Source organism: Pogona vitticeps, chromosome 2 (assembly GCF_051106095.1).
Source record: "Pogona vitticeps strain Pit_001003342236 chromosome 2, PviZW2.1, whole genome shotgun sequence".
Taxonomy (NCBI): domain Eukaryota; kingdom Metazoa; phylum Chordata; class Lepidosauria; order Squamata; family Agamidae; genus Pogona; species Pogona vitticeps.
The window spans coordinates 230601575-230624210 of NC_135784.1; the positions used below are offsets into that span (position 1 = coordinate 230601575).

Consider the following 22636-nt stretch of genomic DNA (forward strand, 5'->3'; position numbering starts at 1 on the left):
CTTCCATCAGGTCTAGGTTTAGAAATCCTGCCACTAAGTCTTCTCCTGAGACTCTATCACTCTAGCAGGTCACCAGCTTATTCACCTCAGATCCACACATCCTTCTTCCTAGGAATAACTCAAAATATTCACTTTTTTACACTGGATTATTTTGAATCCCTTTTACTATCATATTGGATTATTTCAAATCCTGCCGCTGGTCACTAGTTTGTCACGAACCCTGTGTCCCTTGTTTATTCCCTCACAAAGGCCCACAGGCGCGTCCCATTTTTGCTGCCACCAGTGGATTATCTGAATCCACATTACCATTAATGTATGACTGGACACTTGTCTTGCGAACAACCAAAACATATTTATTGCAGTGAAACAGTATTTCAAACAGTATTAGAAATCTTACAGGTAATCAAAGTTCATTGGTCTTAGCTTATCAGTTCCCTCATTACTTTGTTTCTCTTTGTTCACAATTTCATAAACACGTCACCAACTTATCTCTTTTTAGCCAGTTCTTTTTATCTCATCATCAGTTCCCTAACTAGTTCCTACTCTGTTTTCCCGAAAATAAGACCTAGCCTGAAAATAAGTCCTAGTGTGATTTTTCAGGATGCTCGTAGTATAGGCCCTACCTCCCAAAGAAGTCCTAGTTAAGTGAAACCCCACCGTCCACCATTGTGCAGCACCAGAAGAAGATGACATGACTGTATTTGAATAAATGTAGATAGTTGTTGATGGAAAAAATAAAACACCCCCTGAAAATAAGCCCTAATGCGTTTTTTGGAGCAAAAATTAATATAAGACCCTCTTATTTTGGGGGAAACACAGTGACTCATCCTTCTCTCTGCTATCTCACTCCTATTTCTATCTGATTCCTCTCTTATCCCTATCTGACTGCTCCTCCTTCAGTCAAGTCTCAAACCGTGTTTCCCGAAAATAAGACAGGTTCTTATATTAATTTTTGCTCCAAAAAATACATTAGAGCTTATTTTCAGGGGATGTTTTATTTTACAGTCATGTCATCTTCTGGTTGCTGCACAATGGTGGAGGGCGGGGTTTCACTTAACTAGGGCTTATTTTGGGGGTAGGGCTTATATTACGAACATCCTGAAAATTCGTTCTAGGATTTATTTTCCGGTTAAGTCTTATTTTCGGGGTAACGGTATATCCATTGACTCTGCCTCTCCAGCTCTCTCATAGGCTCATGCAAATAAGCTCTTGAGCGTGAGTGGCAGGAGTGACAGGGCTAATTGCCACACTGTTATGTAAATGAAAAATACCCATCGTTACTGCTGATCATTCAAGGTAAAATAAATTGAAAAGAGGATCTTATTGGCTGAAGAATCTTGGAGATTCATTTGACTGCAAAGAGCATTATTGTTGAAAGCTGCCACATCCAAACCAAGTTGCTATGATGATCCCTAGCCTCGGACATTAGAGGAGTAAAAATAGGAAAATTACTTGTTAATTGTCATAATATTTAACAATTCAGACTCAATCATCTTCGTTTAGACAGACACATTTACTCAGTGACTGACTTCAGCAGTACTTTTTGCCATGGCTTTATTTATGTTTTATTTCTTGGTACTTTGTGACTGATTGCTGAATCTGTGAACCACGTTGAGGCAAAATAATTGCATCTGAGTTGGTGTGTAATTTCTGTGTTGTACTCTTTTTTTTTAGCTCATGCAGATCAGATTAGGCATCTTTCAGTCTCGCGAGGCTATGGTAACGTGCTCTGAATAGAGGACTTGGAACAGCGTCTAGTGTGGCTGAGAAGGCCAATTCGAGAGTGACAATTCCTTCCACACTGAAGACAAATACAATCTCTCCCCTGTCCAGCTCCCTGATTTTGCTGGTTTCGGGACTGCCTCTTTGCCTCAGCCTGCTGGGCAAGTGTCTCTTCAAAATGGGAAAGGCCATGATGCACTGCCTGCCTCCAGGCTGAATGCTCACATGTCAAGGTTTCCCATCTGTTGAGGTCTATTCCTAAGGCCTTCAGATTCCGCTTGCAGATATCCTTGTATCACAGCTGTGGTCTCCCTCTGGGGCGCGTTCCCTGCACTAATTCTCCATACAGGAGATATTTTCGAATCTGACCATCAGCCATTATCATGACATGCCCACACCAATGTAGACGTTGCTGTTTCTCATAGCCCATGCAATGAGATGAATTAATGGAGAGGTATCACTTAGTGTGTGGGTGGCAGTTGGAATAAATCCTATTTCTGGGAGACAGATCACTTGACTGAGTTTGAATAGCACGGGACTATCCATATTTGTGAGGATGGAGGACCTGTCAAGTTTCACTGCTCCCTAAAGACCATTGTATCTTGAAGTCATTACTGCTTTTTGATTATTGCCAGCACAGTGAAATGAAAAATTCTTAGAATGAGGGATTAGGCCCTAGCAGTACAGAACACAAGAGGCACAACAAAGTTGGTTTGTCATCTAAGATTTAAAAAAAAAATGAACAAGAGGACGAAAAGCCAAATTCACATAGTCCTTAGAGCATATTGGATATTTTCAGGCATCACTGCCTTTATCATATCACTGAGAACTACATATAGTAGAATGATTTTGGTGCTGTTGTTCCAGACTGTTTTGTTTTTCACCTTTGGAACATTAGAGAATATTCTATAGAGCAGTGGTCCCTGAGACTATGGAACGCCATCCCAGTTGAGATTCATCTGGCACCGACGCTAATAACATTTCGGCGCCAGGTCAAAACCTTCCTGTTCCAGAAGGCTTTTAATTGAAATAATATCAATTTTGGGTCCTGATGGCAATTTTTAGAGTATATATTTTAATTGTATTTTAATTGTTTTATCTTTTTTATTGTTTTTTTCTTGTTGTAAGCCGCCCAGAGACCTTTGGGTAGTGTGGGCAGCATATAAGTTAGATAAACAAACAAACCTTTTCCACTTCGTGGACTGGTTGGAGGGGCGAGGTCTGTGTGCGGGGGGACAGGGCACCCCCGCACTCGTGGGTGTGTGGGGCATGCTCGTGGATGGGCAGTCACCTGTGCATGCGGGGGAGAGAGCATGCGGGGGGAGATCTGTCTCCACGGCCTGGTACTGGGCTGCGGACTGGGGGTTGGGAACTCCTGCTATAAAGCACAGTTGTGAGGTCTATATGGAGCAACTTTGGCAGCCTTAGATAAGGTTTGGTGATTCTAGGAACATGTTGTTAACACCCACTTTTTCTGTCAGCTGATTTAAAAGTTTTGTATTTGTATTTTAAACAGCACAGTGTTCTTTTGAACTACCTATTTTGTATAAGAACGTCCTGATGGTCTTAGAGACCAAAACTTTTTTTTCTAGGAGATCTAGTAACCTTGGCATCAAATATACTAAAATAATTAGACCTGGTCTCTGAGAAATCTATAGTAGGTTTATTTCTCTGTGCTTTCTCAGTTAGATAGATCTGATGTCTGGAATATGTCTTTTCATCTGCCGCTGATAACTCTTTTCTGCGGTTCCATTTGCTCCATGTAATGGTCCGCCTTGTGAATATATTAAGGACTAGAATCTCTCAACTCCTACTCTGCCTCAGGCTCTGCTGTGCAGGCCAGATATAAAAAAGACTAAAATGGAAAAATCAGTACTGTATTAGGACAATAGTGTTAATGATCAGAGGCCACAAAAATGTTCAGCTTTAAACTGTCAAGATTATCTCCTTTCTTCATCAAGAAAGATATTCCAAATAATGTGGTGGTGAAGCTAACTTGATGTTGAAATGGAAGTCTCTTTGGTCAGAGTCCTAAAATGAAGATCTGCTGGCAAGTATGGAGCCCTTTGCATGGTGGTATCACAACTTTGGAAAGCCCTCTCTATAGATCTCTATAAAGAATATAACAATTTGTGTATTCGTGGCTGTATTTGATTAATTTTAAAGTGTTATGCTTCTAATTAAATTTTATCGCTTGTTGCAATTTTAACTGGTAAAAGTAACTTGCTATTGTAAATTATTTAGCTATTTGATGTTTTAGAAATGGATTTTGTATTTTCCATTAGTTTTGATGAGCTTTGTGGGAGATTTTGCCCTTTAATAACACTGTAATGCCCAAATCGAAAATACATTTCATGAATTGTCTAATTGTTTTTTTGCAGGTTCAACAAGTACAAACTGTGCAACAGGTACAGCATGTATACCCGGCCCAGGTGCAGTATGTGGAGGGAAGTGATACAGTCTACACAAATGGAGCTATGTAAGTTAGTTATCTTTGAGATTTCTATCCCAATAATATTCAGACAGGTTTCTCTAAATCCTTTAATACAGCCCTTAAAAAGCTGTGAGCAACACTACCTAAACTCATTTAGAATGAAAGCTTTTTCATGCTCTCAGTGCTTAGGTACTACAACAGAAGTTGAAATAATTTCCAGAAATAGGCATTTCTAATCCTGTACTAATATCAGTATATTTACATATTATTACTTCAGGGCAGATAGCATAGAAAAGTCAGAGATATTCATTAAAAATCTAATGAAAGTGTCATATATCCATTAGAACAGTTCAGTTATTGAGCAGTTTAAAATATAATTAATAAAGAAATAGAAATATTATTTTCTTGGCTTTAGATTGTGGGACAGTAATCATAGCAAGTCTTTCATGGTTCTGTTGACTAATTCAAGTGAAGGATTTTTGTTACATCACAAAATTCCAGTTGTACTGTATGTACATGAGCACTGAATAATTTATTGAAGTATCAATGCTCAAGAAATTACATTTAAAATGCAATATTTCAATCTAAAGCATTTCCAAATAATTTGTTAAAGAATCTCTGTAATGGTTTGTTTGTACTTCTCTCCTATGATTCATGAGAAGTGGGGAAAATTAACCTAAGTTAAAGTTTATGTCTTCCAGTCATCTAACTTCTTGCAGTATTCTATTGTGTATCTGTAGCTATGTGGGGAAAAAGTAATGTGCAAATATATACATTTATTTATATTTTCAATATAAATGCTGTAATAATAATAATAATAATAATAATAATAATAATAATAATAATAATAATAATAATAATAATAATAATAATAATAATAATAATAATAATAATAATAATAATAATAATAATAATAATAATAATTAGATAGATAGATAGATAGATAGATAGATAGATAGATAGATAGATAGATAGATAGATAGATAGATAGATAGATAGATAGATAGATAGATCTGAGTTGTTCCTACATGAGTGTTTTGAAATGTATAGCTAGCCACCTAGTTATGATCCTTCTGTCTTTTCACATGTGCCTTAGTGCTACATCTGATTCCATGTATTGTCCTAGCACACATTTTTTATGTTTGCCATCTAGTTCCAGCCATATATAGTCTTCTTTCTCAAGGCCCTTGTTTCATAGGTTTCACTTAATTCAAAATAGAAGGGTTGTGTTTATAGAAAAATACATGTAACTCACATATTACTTGCAATATGGCTACATATGTTGTGTATATTTATATTGTGTGGTTTATGTACCTATTTTGTTTATTTTTCTACATGAAAAATGCATTTAAACCCATCCACCACCACCACCCATGAAATTATTTCCCCTATTGTGAATTACTGATCTCTTTAATTCCTCTGTTTCCTTTCTGAAGCTCCTTTACTATTCACTTTTGATGGTAGCTATTGATATTCTGTGGTGAATGTAGAGCTTGATGAGGTGGCAGATGTTTGTTTTTCACATTACATAGAAGAAACCTATGATGAGATAAAACTGCTGTTTGATGTTTTTCTCTAAAGTAGAGATGAATTGCCTAAATCATCGGTGTAAGGTTTAACCATGTGGCCCCTGCTTGTTTCACCAAACAAAGAGCTCACACGAGTATCCCACCACGTCCTTTACTACGATGCCACCAGTTGATCTCTTTATCAACTATATTTCCTATGAAAGACTGAGGTCCATTCAGTACTTAACTTTGAAATAAAAAGAGGTTTATTGGTTACACGTTATTTCAGGAATAGTTCTCAAGCATATTCTTAAAGTTACACAAAGCTTCAGTATTTTCCTTTAACCTCTTCTATTTTAAATGCAGATAACAGCCTGACTATTCGCGCCTTAAATTCTCTCTCTGCCTTAAACCCAAACTATCTTCCCTTCAAACCTTTCTATCTGATCCCCAAACTCTATCTGATTGAACTCACTCACTAAACTTATCTGATTCTCCCTCCCTTCTGGTTTCTCTGGCTCTGCCTCCCAATAGCTCCCATTGGTGTATGCAAATAATCTCATACATGAGCCAAAGTAGGGTGATCACCACAATTGGCAACATAAATCAGCTAGTGTCATGGTACACATGGCATAGCTGCTATGAGCTCTGATTTATAAATGGTTTAAAATTCATAACTGAAGAGGTAGCAAGAAGTTTTCTTATCCATCAGTGTTAACTATCTGCAATGGAAGATATTATACAGTGTGCCTTGAAACAGACAATTAGCAATGCAGTATTAACAACTCAAAACAATATGTGGACATACTATAAATGCTAGATTATTTATTTTTGTTGACACTTGTATAGGCTGTAGATCGATGACTCTTCAGAATATTGATCTATGAGATCCCACCTGAGACACAAATAATGCCAATTTTTTGATGAATTTATTCAGCTGTACTATCAGTTGCTTCTGGTTACATGCCTCTCTCAGATGATTGTCCTTCCTGCCTGAGGAATTCTGGGAGTTCTCATCCCAAAAGACAAATCTGTATAGCTGTAGTTACATTATATCCTGCTAGTTACGTTTATATCCTGCTTGTTCTCCAGGGCAGTGGTCCCAACCTTTTTAACCCCACGGACCGGTTGGGGAAGGCAGGGCACCCCCCCCCCGGCGCTCATGTGCATGTGTGAAGGAGCAGGCAGGTGTGCTTGTATGCATGCGTGAAGGGCGGCGTAATGCTGATGTGGGCATGTGGGGCATTCGTGTGTATGTGCGAAGGGGTGGGGGAGTGCTTGTGTGGGCGCAGGTGCACACATACAGGCACCAAGGGGCTGTGCGGGGGGAGTGTGTCCGGTGGGGAGGTCTGTCTCCACAGCCTGGTCTGGCTCACGCCATAGACCGGCACCGGGCCGTGAACCGGAGGTTGAGGACCTCTGCTTCAGGGGGCACAAGGCAGAGTACATGGCTCTTTTCCACAACAACCATATGGGGTAGGTCAGGCTGAGATATTGGCTGATCCAAGCTCATTCTGTGAATTCCATGGCTTGGTAGGGACAATACAGGTCTCTCAAGTGTTGTGAAAGAGAAGTGCTATGCTATACTTTATGCAAAAATAGAAGTCCTGAACTATTGATATGTGTACTCAGCAGTAATGCCTGCCAAGTTCAGTAGGATGTACTCTGAAGGAAATGCATATATAGTTGCAACCCAGCATTTATTGCAAAACTTTTCAAGAGTAGTATTACTGAGAAGTATTATGTACTTTCCCCTTCATGGAGTGCTGCCTTGTCATGGCGAAGGGGCTTGAGTAACTCAGAGAAGCTATGGGCTATGCCGTGCAGGGACACCCAAGACAGACAGGACGCAGTGGAGAGTTCCGATTAAACGCAATCCACCTGGAGTAGGAAATGGCAATGCCACTCCAGTATCTTTGCCAAGAACGCCCCATGTTCAGAAACAAAAGGCTAAAAGATTTGACGTTGGAAGATGGGCCCCTCAGGTCGAAAGGCGTCCAACATGCTACTGAGGAAGAGCGGAGGACAAGTACAAGTAGCTCCAGAGCTAATGAAGTGGTTGTGCCAAAGCCAAAAGAACGCTCAGCTGTGGACGTGCCTGGAAGTGAAAGGAAAGTCCGATGCTGCAAAGAAAAATACTGCATAGGAACCTGGAATGTAAGATCTGTGAACCTTGGGAAGCTGGAGGTGGTCAAACAGGAGATGGCAAGAATAAACATCGACATCCTGGGCATCAGTGAACTAAAATGGACAGAAATGGGTGAATTCAGCTCAGATGATTATCATATCTACTACTATGAGCAAGAATCCCATAGAAGGAATGGAGTGGCCCTCATAGTCAACAAAAGAGTGGGAAAAGCCGTAATGGCATACAATCTCAAAAATGATAGAATGATGTCAATACGAATCCAAGGCAGACCTTTCAACATCACAATAATCCAAGTTTATGCACCAACCTCCATTGCTGAGGAGAGTGAAATTGAGCAGTGAATATTTACAACACCTTCTAGAACTGACACCAAAGAAAGATGTTCTTCTCATTCTAGGGGACTGGAATGCTAAAGTAGGGAGCCAAGAGATAAAAGGAACAACAGGGAAGTTTGGCCTTGGAGTTCAGAACGAAGCAGGACAAAGGCTAATAGAGTTTGTCAGGAGAATAAGCTGGTCATCACAAACACTCTTTTCCAACAACACAAGAGGCGACTCTATACATGGAAATCACCAGATGGGCAATATCGAAATCAGATTGATTATATTCTCTGCAGCCAAAGATGGAGAAGCTCTATACAGTCAGCAAAAACAAGACCTGGAGCTGACTGCGGCTCTGATCATCAGCTTCTCATAGCAAAATTCAAGCTTAGACTGAAGAGAGTAGGAAAACCCACTGGGCCACTCAAGTATAATCTAAACCAAATCCCTTATGAATACACAGTGGAAGTAAAAAACAGATTTAAGGAACTCGATTTGGTGGACAGAGTGCCTGAAGAACTTTGGATAGAGGCTCGTAACATTGTCCAGGAGACAGCAACAAAAACCATCCCAAAGAAAAAGAAATGCAAGAAAGCAAAGTGGCTGTCCAACGAGGCCTTAGAAATAGCAGAGAGGAGAAGGGAAGCAAAATGCAAGGGAGATAGGGAAAGTTACAGAAAATTGAATACAGACTTCCAAAGAATAGCAAGGAGAGACAAGAGGGCCTTCTTAAATGAACAATGCAAAGAAATAGAGGAAAATAACAGAAAAGGAAAATCAGACATCTGTTCAGGAAAACTGGAGATATTAGAGGAACATTTTGCGCAAAGATGGACATGATAAAGGACAAAAATGGGAGGGACTGAACAGAAGCAGAAGACATCAAGAAGAGGTGGCAAGAATACACAGAGGAATTATATCAGAAAGACTTGGATATCCCAGACAACCCAGACAATGTAGTTGGTGACCTTGAGCCAGACATCCTGGAGAGTGAAGTCAAGTGGGCCTTAGAAAGCCTGGCTAACAAGGCCAGTAGAGGTGATGGCATTCCAGTTGAACTATTTAAAATCTTGAAAGATGATACTGTTAAGGTGCTACATTCAATATGCCAGCTAGTTTGGAAAACCCAACAGTGGCCAGACGATTGGAAAAGATCAGTTTACATCCCAATCCCAAAGAAAGGCAGTGCCAAAGAATGCTCCAACTACCATACAATTGCACTCATTTCACATGCTAGCAAGGTTATGCTCAAAATCCTGCAAGGTAGGCTTCAGCAGTATGTGGACCGAGAACTCCCAGAAGTACAAGCTGGATTCCGAAGAGGCAGAGGAACTAGAGACCAAATTGCTAACCTGCGCTGGATTATGGAGAAAGCCAGAGAGTTGCAGAAAAATATCTACTTCTGCTTCATTGACAACGCAAAAGCCTTTGACTGTGTGGACCACAGCAAACTATGGCAAGTTCTTAAAGAAATGGGAGTGCCTGACCAACTTATCTATCTCCTGAGAAACCTATACGTGGGACAGGAAGCAACAGTTAGAACTGGATATGGAACAACTGATTGGTTCAAAATTGGGAAAGGAGTACGACAAGGCTGTATATTGTCCCCCTGCTTATTTAACTTATATGCACAATACATCATGCAGAAGGCTGGACTGGAGGAATCCCAAACCAGAATTAAGATTGCTGGAAGAAATATCAACAACCTCAGATATGCAGATGATACCACTCTGATGGCAGAAAGCGAGGAGGAATTAAAGAACCTTGTAATGAGGGTGAAAGAGGAGAGTGCAAAAAACGGTCTGAAACTCAACATCAAAAAACTAAGATCATGGCCCCTGGTCCCATCACCTCCTGGGAAATAGAAGGGGAAGACATGGAGGAAGTGACAGATTTTATTTTCCTGGGCTCCCTGATCACTGCAGATGGAGACAGCAGCCACGAAATTAAAAGACGTCTGCTTCTTGGGAAGAAAGCGATGACAAATCTTGACAGCATCTTAAAAAGCAGAGACAGCACCTTGCCAACAAAGGTCCGAATAGTCAAAGCTGTGGTTTTCCTTGTAGTGATGTATGGAAGTGAGAGCTGGACCATAAAGAAAGCTGACCGACGAAGAATTGATACTTTTGAATTGTGGTGCTGGAGGAGGCTCTTGAGAATCTCCTGGACTGCAAGGAGAACAAACCTGTCAATTCTAAAGGAAATCACCCTGAGTGCTCACTGGAAGGACAGATTCTGAAGCTGAGGCTCCAGTACTTTGGCCATCTCATGAGAAGAAAATACTCCTTGGAAAAAACCTTGATGTTAGAAAAGTGTGACGGCTAGAGGAGAAGGGGACGACCGAGGATGAGATGGCTATACAGTGTCTGCGAAGCAACCAACATGAATTTGACACAACTCCGGGAGGCAGTGGAAGATAGGAGGGCCTGGCGTGCTCTGGTCCATGGGGTCACGAAGAGTCGGACACGACTAATCGACTAAACAACGACGACAATTATGTACTTTCCTCACAGTAATCTTAGTGTTATTATATTATTACCTTCTATTAATTGGGAAATTATTTTTTGAAGAGTTGTTCTGTAACACTATGACAGATAAATAGAAAACAGTCTCATAGCACTTAAATACTAGAAAATTTTATTTGGCATACATTTTCATAGACACCCTGTTTTTGTGTAGGTCCCATTTTTTGTAGGAATTAGACTACCTACAAGAAAATAACTTTAAAATGGGTGGATGGCAGTTAATTGTAAGGAAAAGCCTTGTCTTGTTAGTGTGAGATGTATCCATAAAGCAGTTAACAACTAAAAATAAAGTTTTGCACAGAATGGTCTGTGTGTTACAGGTGAATGAGTCTTATTGAATCAGGGTTGCTTTTGCTAAGGTGAGATGTCAGGAGTACTAATTTGTAAAAAAAAAAAAAAAGTAGTAGACCATTGTCGTGACATTTACATTGAACTTAAAGGTAGCTGGGAATAAATCTGTGTGGGTGTGTGCCATGTGCATACTGCCCTTGACACTTCAAAAAGTAGAAAGATTTACCCTTTGAGTGCCATACTGTTTAACATTTAACAAGATTTGCTACTGTTTGATTCTTCCCTGCCTCTCCTGGGAGATAATGTATAGCAGAGATGACTTTGGAAGATTTTGAGCAAATAGAAGTGGCCCCCATGGACGCATTTACCAGGAAACTAAAAATGGAGGCAGAACATGGGCCCAAAAGGGGGCTCATTGTCCCCATTCCTATATGTTCAATCTCTGACCTATTTGTTATGCTTTGTGTTATATCACATCTTTCCTACAATGAGCTCAAGGCAGCATATATGGCTTTCTTCTTCCATAATCCTTCATACATTAAAAAGGATGTCTGAAGGTGGGCAGGGGGTGAATGTTTACTACTTTTTACTTGGATATGAGTACACGCCTCTGCATGATCAAGAATCCTGATACAGTGGTGCCCCGCATAGCGACATTAATCCGTTCCAGGATTAACGTCGCTATCCGGAAACATTGCTATGTGTGGGGGGGAACCCATAGGACAGGCCTGCCACCCCCCCGCACCCCCCACGCTCCCCCACGGCAAAGCGGGGCTTTCAGAGGTGCATTTTCACTGCTATAAAAAGCCCCATGGGGCTTCCAAAAGTGGCGCGAGAGCTGGCGGGGCGGTGGCGGGCCTGCCCCTACCACACCCCCATCCCCCCCACCCCCACCCACCCCGGCAAAGCGCTGCTTTGCCGTGGGGGGCGGGGGGTGGCAGGCCTGTCCCTACCACCCACCCACCCCCACCCCGGCAAAGCGTGGCTTTCAGAGGCTTCCCCAGTGCATTTTCCCTGCCTATTTAGCTGCTGCAGAAGCTTCAAAGAGCACCGCAGATGAGCTGTAAGGCGGGGAGGGGGAGGAGCTGGAGCGGGGAAGATGGCTCCCGGCTCTTTTCTGGGACAATCACTTCCCCCCCTCATCGCAAGCTGTGCAAAATGGGGCATTTGCGATGAGGGCGGGGAGCCATCATCGCAAAGCGATTTTTCCCTATAGGGAACATCGCAATGCGATGGCAAAAGCCATGGCAAAATTTTCATCAGTTAAATGGGGCACCCGTTAAGCAAGGCATCACTGTATATCACTTTCCAATTACATAAAGACTTGTATTTTAAACATGTGAGTAAATGCTGTCTTCTAATCTTTCTTATCAGAATGAGAAGGTCAAGGTCTCAACAAATTGAGTTGGGGATGTTGGAGCAGAGCTTCAATGCACACCCACAATCTCTCTCTTATGACCTACCTAAATTGCCCAGGGCTTGGATATTGCATGCTTTTGTACTAGGATGGATCATTCAGTGGTTGCATTATCAATTATCCCTTGTCTAAAGCATCCTAATTAGAGCTTATGGAAGAGGTAGTCCAACATTTGAAGGGTCACAGGTTATCTGCCTCCCTTTTCTGCCCACCACTGTTTCATATACAGTACATGTGTGCGTGCATACCTAAATGCACCCTGGCCAATTCCTGCATTCCCTCCCTCCCCCCTGCCAATTAATTTTCCCTGGGGACATTTTAGAATCTAGAGAATCCTAGATTTTTCTTCCATTTGGTAGGTATTTTATATCTCATGGTTTCATACAGAAATTTGAATATATGTTGTCAAACACTTCTATGTATTGAAGAATATATTTTTGGTATATTTAAGTACAGTTGTTGAACAAGGATCTAGCGACTAATTAAAGCTGTCTTAGTAAAAATGCAAGTACTATGTGAATGAATATTTCATATTCTGAACTGAAAACATTTGGAAATGGCTTCACAAAGATGGGCATAATTCTTCACATGGTTATGATATTCCTATCCCCTTTTAGCACATTGGGAAAAATAACCTGCTTCTGTTCCAGTTTTGCTTTCTAATAAGTCATAGATTTTTTTTCAGGAAAAGAAATTTTAACTTATATTACGAAATAAGATTTTGTTTTAAAAAGAGTGCTTCTCTTACTAAAAGGTGCCATAAGAAAGGAGAAATAATGTTATTCAATGAAGACTTGTACACTCATCACAATGAAATTGTTGACCTCCTCTTGTGAAAGGACATACATATGTACATAAACAACTTCTTTCTTTTCCTTTTCCTTAAGACGAACAACGACGTATCCTTACACAGAAACACAGATGTACAGCCAAAACACTGGGGGGAATTACTTTGATACCCAAGGAGGTTCTGCACAGGTGACAACAGTGGTGTCATCTCACAGTATGGTGGGCACTGGAGGCATTCAGATGGGTGTCACTGGAGGACAGCTCATCAGCAGCACTGGAGGTACCTACCTGATTGGCAATTCAATGGAAAACTCTGGCCATTCTGTGACTCATACAACACGAGCCTCTCCAGCTACAGTAAGTGGTTCAGGCTGTTATGTATCTTTGTGGTTAGATGCCTCGGTCTTCATTATGTCTTTCTTTCGTTTTTACTTTCAGTAAAAGAAAGCATAGGATTACTAAATGAAGACACAATTCACCTAGTACTGTTGCCATGCAACTTCTTTTCATTTTATTGTGGCTTGCCCAAGGACAAGGAAATGAAGAAAAGCTACACAGCAATAGGGCACAGTGGATTTTGTCTCAGATAATTTACACCTTGTATGTACAAATGAACAAGACCTTTATTAATGGTTGTTACTAGAATACACCCAAACCTAATGCTTATTTTCCACCAAGCTTTTTATTTTTAAAGAAAAGCATTGCATCCCCTTAAAGATAAGTGCAGAATTTTGTTAAATACAATGCTAGTATCATGAACTCTGCCACTGGGCTCCTTTTATTTTTGGCTTTTATGTTTTGTTTGTTTTTTTGTTTGTTTGTTTTTTGTAACCAAAGTGGCTTCTGTTAAATCTTAAGTGGCCCTATTCCACATAGTGTTGTAATTCATTACATATTTAATTTTCTTGTTTCTGATAGAAACAACAGGAATGATGAATAAAATAACAACTGTGGTTTGAATGTAATCAAACATTTAATTGCATTCAATGTATTTTAATCATATTATTTGTATCACACAGGTTAACAATTGTGTGTAAAGTTGCTAAATGTCGGATAGATGCATTGAACCCAGCATTTGAGAAATTGGTGTTCCTTAGTCCCTTGCTCAGTCTTCAATCAGAATTATTTTTTTCTTATTGCGAACAATTAATAGCTTGATTGGTACATACCATTAAGCTGGAGTTTGTTTGCGTCACACCCAGAAACCTACCATTAGGTCTAAATGTACAATATGCCTACTTATCTCTCAGGAGTTGGATTCTGAACAGCAAATAAATATCTGCTTCCTCTAATGAACGCAAGCCAAAAGCAAAACAAAACAAAAACACACAATGCAAAATGTATCAAACATATATTCTCCACACCCACCAATTTGTGGCTACTCTTAAATAGAGATGCAAGACTTTAATCCTGAACAGGCAAAAAGACAAGTGTTAGGAATAGGTTGGATTCCTAGGAGATGAGCAGAATGTTGTAAAACGGGTCGCCAACCCCTGGTCCATGGCCCGGTGCCAGTCCATGGGCTTCGCAGGACCGGACTGCGGAGACAGATCTCCTGCCCCCCTGCATGCACACATGTTGGGTGTGGTGCGCTCGTGTGCATGCACGGGTGATTGGGCACATTTGCTAGTGGGTGTGGCGTGCACCCCACTCACCTGCAACCGCACCACCCTGTCCGCGTATACACATGAATGCACCACACCGATCTGCATATGCGTGTGAGCACGCCATGCCCATTCACGATCGCGCCACACCCATCCATGAACGTGTCACACTCACCCGTGAATGTGCCACACCCACCCATGAGCATGGAGTGTGCCTCTCCCCCTGCACACACAGACTCTGCCCCCCAAACAGTCCCCAGTTCTGAAAAGGTTGGGGACCACTGTTATAGAAAATGAATTTATCAGAAAGTGAATGCATGGACATGAGAATCATTGCATCTGTTCAAATTTAGTGTAGCCTCTAAGCAGCAAAGAAATGCATATTATTAGATATAGGTCAGAGAACCTTAAAAACAAAGTCCATGTGCAAAACTGCTGTGGGGAAGGTATTAAACCTCAGAGGAAAAGCTGGTCAGTAAAGATGTGGGCTAGAAAAGAAAATTGCCAAGAAGAATGAGAAGACGTATCCAGTGAGAGTCTCTTAACTGTTTGAGATGTTTGATTTTGAACCATGATTCTTTCATCAGGGAGGGCAACAGGCTAAGATTAAATCAGGGCACTAATTTGAGATGTAATGACAAATCACAGTAAGTAAAAGCTGAAGTTTAACATTAAGATTTACATGACATGCTATACTGTGGTTAATAGTAATCCGAAGCAAATGTTTCTGCACAGCTTCTTGCTGTTCCACTGGAAGAGAAGGTGAGAGATTGAAGTTTGTTTACCATAATAGTCAAATATGCATATTGTAAGAGCTTCCTCTTGAATGAAGAAAGAGAGAATTAAAAAATTAATGAATGAATTAATTAAAAATTTAAAAAAGTGTTAAAATAGCAGAAAACTGACTTATAAATTCTAATTTTATATCAGCTCCTACAATGTGCATTATTTGATTTTTTAAACTACTTAAAGCTGTACTCTTTTTTTTTGAAACAATAAAATCAATCATCCCTTCCACCCTGATTGGATTATGACAGATCATTATAGAGTAGAAAATAAAGGAAACTGTTTCAACACGCCATAGAAGATTTTGAATATATTCCTGTAGCAATATGGAATTTCTTTTATAAGATATTAGCAAAGAAAACTACCAAACTACTTGTATTCTATTTCATCATTTATGTTATGACATCATTATGATATTTAGAAATAATATGACTGTGTTTGTGCCATCTTTTACAAGTTCATTTGAAAGTGGCAGCATCAATCAGATATAGAATCAGATAAAGCTGTTGATTTATAGAGGGAAATGTAGGAATTGTTTCAATTCTTGATAATTACAGTAGTCTCATTACTTTTTTCACTGAGAATCAAAAGTTAATTCTTCAGTGCTAGGAAGGATGAATAAGATTAAGTCTTTTAACACTGCATTTTATTGTTAATTGGGTTTAAAAGCACAGTGAAGGTAAACAGGATTTTTTCATTAGTGGCTGATGCAAATTATTTTATTCATTAGGATGATGCAAGGACACTTTCCAGAATAAATAGGCCTTGTTTAACACAGGCAGGGAATTTCAGAAAATTGGTAAGGTTTTTGTGTTCAGTATGGCCAGTCTAAGAATCAGTTATGAGCTTTCAATTCTCCAGTTCCTTTTTAGTGCTTGAAATAATTGTAGTGGTCACAGATTTGAAACAGAGGTCTGACAAAAATCCATATTTCTTCTTCATGGCCTCTGTGAATGCACACAATAGGGTTTTGACAGTGCCTGCACTGGTCCTCATGGAATCTTCTAGAGATTTTGTAGAAAAGTAACAAAGTTTAGAGTTGCCCCTATCGTGCATGCTCCACCACCTCAGCCTTCAGTTCCATTTTACCACCGTTTGGCTTGGAACCTCTCAATTTTAGAGCTCTCTATTCAAACGTTTTTCACTGGATTACGGACCTTTTACGTGGATTTTCCTTTGACTATTCAAACTCTCTGTTGCCCTTGATAACGGACTGCCTGACTATTCTTTACTTTGTGATTTGGATTTTTTTTTTCTGGACTGTTTCGCTTTCCCACCCTTTTTTCAGCTTACTGCTACTGCTGCTTCCTTCTCCTATCTCCCTGACATTTCCTCAGAGGATTAAACAGTTCCGGACTATCACACCAAGACCTTAATTGTGAGTCCTGCTACCCCACTTTTTCACTCTACTTTATGTCCCCATCTGGTCCTTTCAGTAGGTGTGTGTCATATTCCCGAAAATTACCATTCTCTGATGGTCACGACCACTGCCTTTTCTGTTTAGGAGAGTCCCATCAACCACATTCCCACCAACCACATTCCTGTAAAAAATTCATGAAAGCCGCCCTTAAAGCTCGGCAGCAATGTTTGAAACTTTTCCTGTGGGACAAGACATTCTCGGCGTTGAGGTCATCTGAGATGGAAACCACCCCAACACCATCAGCTACCCCACGTTCGGAAGTGCGAATTGCTTCCCCATCTCCGCTGTCGACATTGAAATCTGTCAACAAGCCTGCAAAAAAATCCACAACCACAAAAAAGCCACCTACCTTGGCGTCGAGAACCACCTCAAGCTCGTCCTCGAAGGACCTGAAACAGAAGAAATCATCATTTAAGGACAAGAAAGATAAAACCAAGGACCATCGGAAACATATTCCTCCAGTCTCAGCGTCACTACCATCACCAATTTTGGAGGATTGATCCCAAGACCGGGAATCCCTTTTGGAAGACGCCACTTCTCTCCCTCCGCAACAGCTCAAGACTTCTGTCTGCCTCAACCGCTCTCCGACCCATACCCAGCCAGTAAATGTTCCTAGCCCAGCCTCTGCCCATCATAGGCCTGTTTCTACCGGGCAGGCGTCACCGGCACCGCCGTCGACTTCATCGAGGCCAGCTTCTCCACCTCAAAAACGGGCTGCGAAAACTAAGCCTCTTTCTCCGGATTGGCATCGAACTTCTTGACATGAGGTAGTCTACTCAGTGGCAACATAAATCGAAATATGGCAACCCATTTACATCAAGGTTGATCATAAGTCCCGTCGTCAACACGATGATTCAGACACCGATTTATCTTCGAGCACAGAAGACTGCCGCAGGAAGAAGAAGATACAATATGTCTATGCCTCTTCCTCTTTCTCTTCGTAGCCGTCTCCACTCAACTGTCAACATCGACGACATCTTGACGTCAACACTGTTCGAGCCTCCAAACGTTTGGACAGGAGTAAAGCTGTACCTATTCAGTCCACGACTTATCAATTGGCGTTGAAGGTCCCACACTTGGGAACTCATATGACCCGTGAGCCTCGAACATTAGAACCCGACATTAGAAGGAAAGTTCAAAAAAAAATCCTCTCAATTACCTTCTACTTCAGATCAGGAGGAGATATTTTCATCTGGTGTTTCAGATCAAGTTGATGAAGTTTTTTTTCTGAGGCTTCAAGAGAAACACCTGTGGGGGAACCCCTGGAATCATGCCGGTGACCCTCACCCATCTTCACCCTCAGAGGATTTCTCATCTTATGTCCAAATGATCTCAAGAATGGCCAAAACTTTAAAGATGCAAACAGAACAGCCTCCTCCTCCTGAAGACCTCGTATTCGGAGATATTTATCAAGAGAGAACTCCTCTACTAAGCTTGGCATTCATTCCAGCCTTGATGGAACTTATCAAGGAGTCCTGGAATCAACAATCCACTTCTGCACCGGTAGCTCATAGGACTGAGAACTTATATCGCATACACGGAGTTGACACTAATTTTCTGGCCAAACACCCAGTCCCAAACTCCATAATTGTCCAATCAAGCTCATCCAGATCGTCAGCGAATTCCCATGTCACCCTGATAAACAGAGAGGGCTAAAAACTGGATGTGCTGGGTAGGAAGATTTACTCCTTCACTACCTTTTTGCTCCGTGTTGCAAATTAACAAGCAGCCATGGGGACTTACCAGAGGCAGCTTTGGTCAAGAATTCTCCCAGCTCTCCAAGCAGCCCCGGATGACACCAGGCAGGGCTTTTTGAATACTTATATGGAAGCACTCACTGTTTCCAAACACCAAAGGTTAGCTTCCTGCCATTCAGCTGATGTTGCTTCAAAGACACTTACATCTGCTATCACCCTGAGGTGACACGCATGTCGTATGAGTTCCCAAATGGTCTTCAGGTGTTATAGAAAATGTTAAAGCACATATAGAGGACTTACCTTTTGATGCGAAAGGCCTCTTCAACGAAAAGACTGACAATAATCTGGAAAACCTGCACAAAATTAAAAAGACTGTTAAATCATATACGATTCAACAACAACCTAAATACAATAAATATCAGTGGTGCAAACAATACCCACAACAACAATACCAGCAACCGGCTTCTCAATCTTACCGTCCCTTCAAGAATCAGAACCAGGCGAGACCCTCCCAAGCTTCATCTTCTACATCCACCTTTCGGCCTCAGCCTTCCTCGCAACACCAACAATCATACAGACCACCAGCTAAAAATTCAAAGCAGTATCTTTGACTGACATCAGGCTATCCAAACCCAATCATTCCACTCGACTAGCACCATATTTTCACAACTGGGCCAGCATCACAAAAGACTCAACTGGGCCAGCATCACAAAAGACTCTGAATTATTCAATTCAGCTACCGTCTGGAATTTACAGAATTTCCTCCTCTAGGAGAAATCAAGCTTACATCCTTCTATCCTTTTCTAGAAGAAGAGATTCTCACCTTTCTCCAAAAACAAGCTATTCAACAAGTACCATTGTGGAACATAACAAACTGATTCTACTTCCGTTACTTCGCCATACCAAAAAAGGATGGTGGGATCAGGCCCATTCTGGACTTAAGAACACAAAACACTTACCTTCATCCATGACTCTTTTGCATGGTCACACTAGAATCTATTCTTCACCTACTAAGACAAAAAGATTGGTTTGTAGTAGTGGATCTCAAGGATGCCTACTTTCATGTATCATTTCATCCACATTACAGAAAATACCTTTGCTTCATTTTCCAAAACACCATTTACCAATTCCGTGCTCTTCTGTTCGGACTGTCCACAGTCCCTCAGACGTTCTCGAAGTGCATGGCTCCAGTAGTGGCCTACATTCATCTCCACGACATTCAAGTCCTCCCATATATAAACAACTGGCTAGTGGAATCTCCATCCAAGAGAAGGGCACTTTGAGACTCCAAGTTTGTTTTCCACACTCTCCGGGACCTTGGTCTCGCAGTTAGCCAGAAGAAGTCCCACCTCGTACCATCCCAGGTGGTTGACTATATAGGGGCAAGACTAGACTCTGTCAGTGCTCGGATATTCCTGACACCAGACCGCATAAAGAAGATCAGCAGAGCTGTTCACAGATTTTAAACACACTCAAAGGTCTCAGCAAGGCATGCTCAACATCTGCTTGGCCTCATGGCCTCCATGACATCTGCAGTGGCACACGCACGCCTGAAGATGCTCTCTCTTCAGGCGTGGTTCCTGACTCTTCGATCCTCTTCAGGACAGTCCAAGAAAACGTCTGCCTGTCACATCAGAACTGGAGAAATAGTTTCAGTGGTGGACGTTTCTGCCACATCTTCTGGTCGGCCAACCGTTTCGACCTTTCCAACTTACAGTTCAGGTGACGACAGATAAGAGCCCCACAGGGTGGGGAGCGCACTGCGGACCTCACCGGATACACACACTATGGTCGCATCATGACAGAGGCTTACACATCAGTCATCTGGAGATGCTGCCAGTTATAGAAGCCTTCCGAGCATTCCTCCCTCTGATATAAGGTCGAGGTGTATAGGTGATCACAGACAACACCACAGCCATTGTACTATATTAACAAACAGGGAGGGACATGCTCCATGTCCTTTCTCTACATCTCAGTACATCTATGGGAATGGTGCTACCACCATCAGATTTTCCCAGTGGCCCTCCATGTTTCAACAACGGACAACGAGCTTGTAGACAAGCTAAGCTGTCTAAGAGCACAAACCCACTAGTGGGAATTGGAAAAGGGGATTTTCCTCATGCTATGCAACCAGTCTTTCTGTTATCTCCATATGCTTCTGTATGCTCAGGGGTTTTGTAAGTATATCTGCTATGTTTCTCTCTGACTCACAATACTGTAACTCTATTAGTTTCTCCTTTATTGATTCTTTCACATTATGATATTTTATATCTACATGTTTACTTCTGCTTCTCATTTTTTCAGTGGTCGCTATCTGGATACAAGTTGTATTGTCTTCAAATACCTTAATTGCTTCAATTTTCAAATCTTTGACTAATTGTTTATACAGTACCAAACAATCTCTGCAAACTCAGCCTCACTAGTTGATGTAGTGATGGAATTTTGCTTTCTTGATTTCCATCCTACTAAGACGTCAGCAAACAATATCGCAAATCCTGAAATTGACTTCCTATCTGTTACGTCTCCTGCCCAATCACTATCCACAAAAGCTTTTAATTTTAATTCATTTGAGGGCTTTATAACTAGACATTTGTCAAGTTTTCCTTTTAGATACCTGAATACTCTTTTTACCCCTTGCCAATGGTTTTATTTAGGTTTTGATACGTGCCTGCTCAGAATATTTACTACTGCAGCAATATCTGGTCGGGTCCAATTTGCAAGATACATTAGACTACCTATTGCCGATTGGTATATTTCCTGGTTTTCAAAATCCTTGCTTTCAGTGTCTGACTTTTGAAAGTCCACTGTCATCGGAGTTTTTGCTATTTTACATTCCTGCATGTTATACTTTAACAACATTTGTTCTATTTTCACTCTTTGATTCAATACAAACCCTTTCTCTTGTTTCTGGATTTGTACTTGGATTTGGGCCCAAGTTCTTTAATTTAAATTCCTTTTTTAATTGCTTCTCAAACATATCTATTTGGCTTTGGTCTTTTGACATAAAACAAATGTTATCTACATAGGCCATCAAAATGTTTAGTTCTTTTCCATATTCTTTCACATATAAACATGGATCTCCCAGGTGCCTGTGCCATGTATAATTCCTCTTGCAACTCTGCATTTAAATAAGCTGTTGTAATATCAAAGTGCTTTGCAACATAATTTCTTGATGCAGCTAAGGCTAAGGCCAGTCTTACTGTCTCAGTTTTCACAGTGGGAGAAAATACCTCATCATAATGTATGTTTTTCTTCTGTGTGTATCCCTGGGCCACTAATCTAGCTTTGTATCTATATTCACCATCATTTTGTAATTTTCTCTTGAAAACCCATTTACTTCCTATCACCTTTTGCCCTGGTGGCAACCTTATTTTCATCCATTGATTTCAGTTCCTCTTTCATGGCCTGTTCCCATTTCTTTCTTTCAATCTGTAGAAGAAGCATTACTTCCTCAAAATTCTTTGGTTCTTGGTAAATATGACATACCCTTATTTCTCCCACACCAAACCTTTCTGGTGGGATTCCCTTATTGCCCCTTTCTGACCTTCTAGGGGTCTGCCTTTCTTCTTTAACTATGGGTTCATTTTCTGTCTCACTACAAACTCCATCTTCCTCTTCTTCTGAGTTGCTGTTACTGGAACTTTCTTAAGCCTCTTGCTTTGGCTCTATCTGACTTTCCTGTCTCCTTTTTCTTTCTATAAATGGAATGTACACTTGTGAGTTTGCATGTACTTTATCCCAATTTTCGTGTTCACAGAAGTTTGCTGACCTAGAAATTACCACACTTTTATTCCCATCAAGAAAACAATATGCTTTTGACCCTCTTTCGTAACCCAAGAATCTCATTTTCTTTGCTTTTGGTTTTCCTTTTCTTCTTGTTTCTTTTGGCACATGAACCCACACACTGCAACCAAAAACTTTCATATGCTTTATGGAGGGCTCCCTCCCATAGTATGGTGTTTGATCTGTAACAG

General features: G+C 40.9%; 1 protein-coding gene across 2 annotated transcripts in view; it reads left to right on the forward strand.

The window, feature by feature from the left end:
* Positions 1 to 22636, forward strand: part of RFX3 (regulatory factor X3) — a 250019-nt gene that overhangs the window by 139685 nt on the left and 87698 nt on the right. For both annotated transcript variants that reach the window (XM_020801553.3, XM_072992158.2), the window contains exons 3-4: positions 4104 to 4201; positions 13254 to 13512. In XM_020801553.3, the coding sequence (XP_020657212.1) occupies positions 4104 to 4201; positions 13254 to 13512 (357 nt within the window). The remainder of the gene's footprint in view (positions 1 to 4103; positions 4202 to 13253; positions 13513 to 22636) is intronic.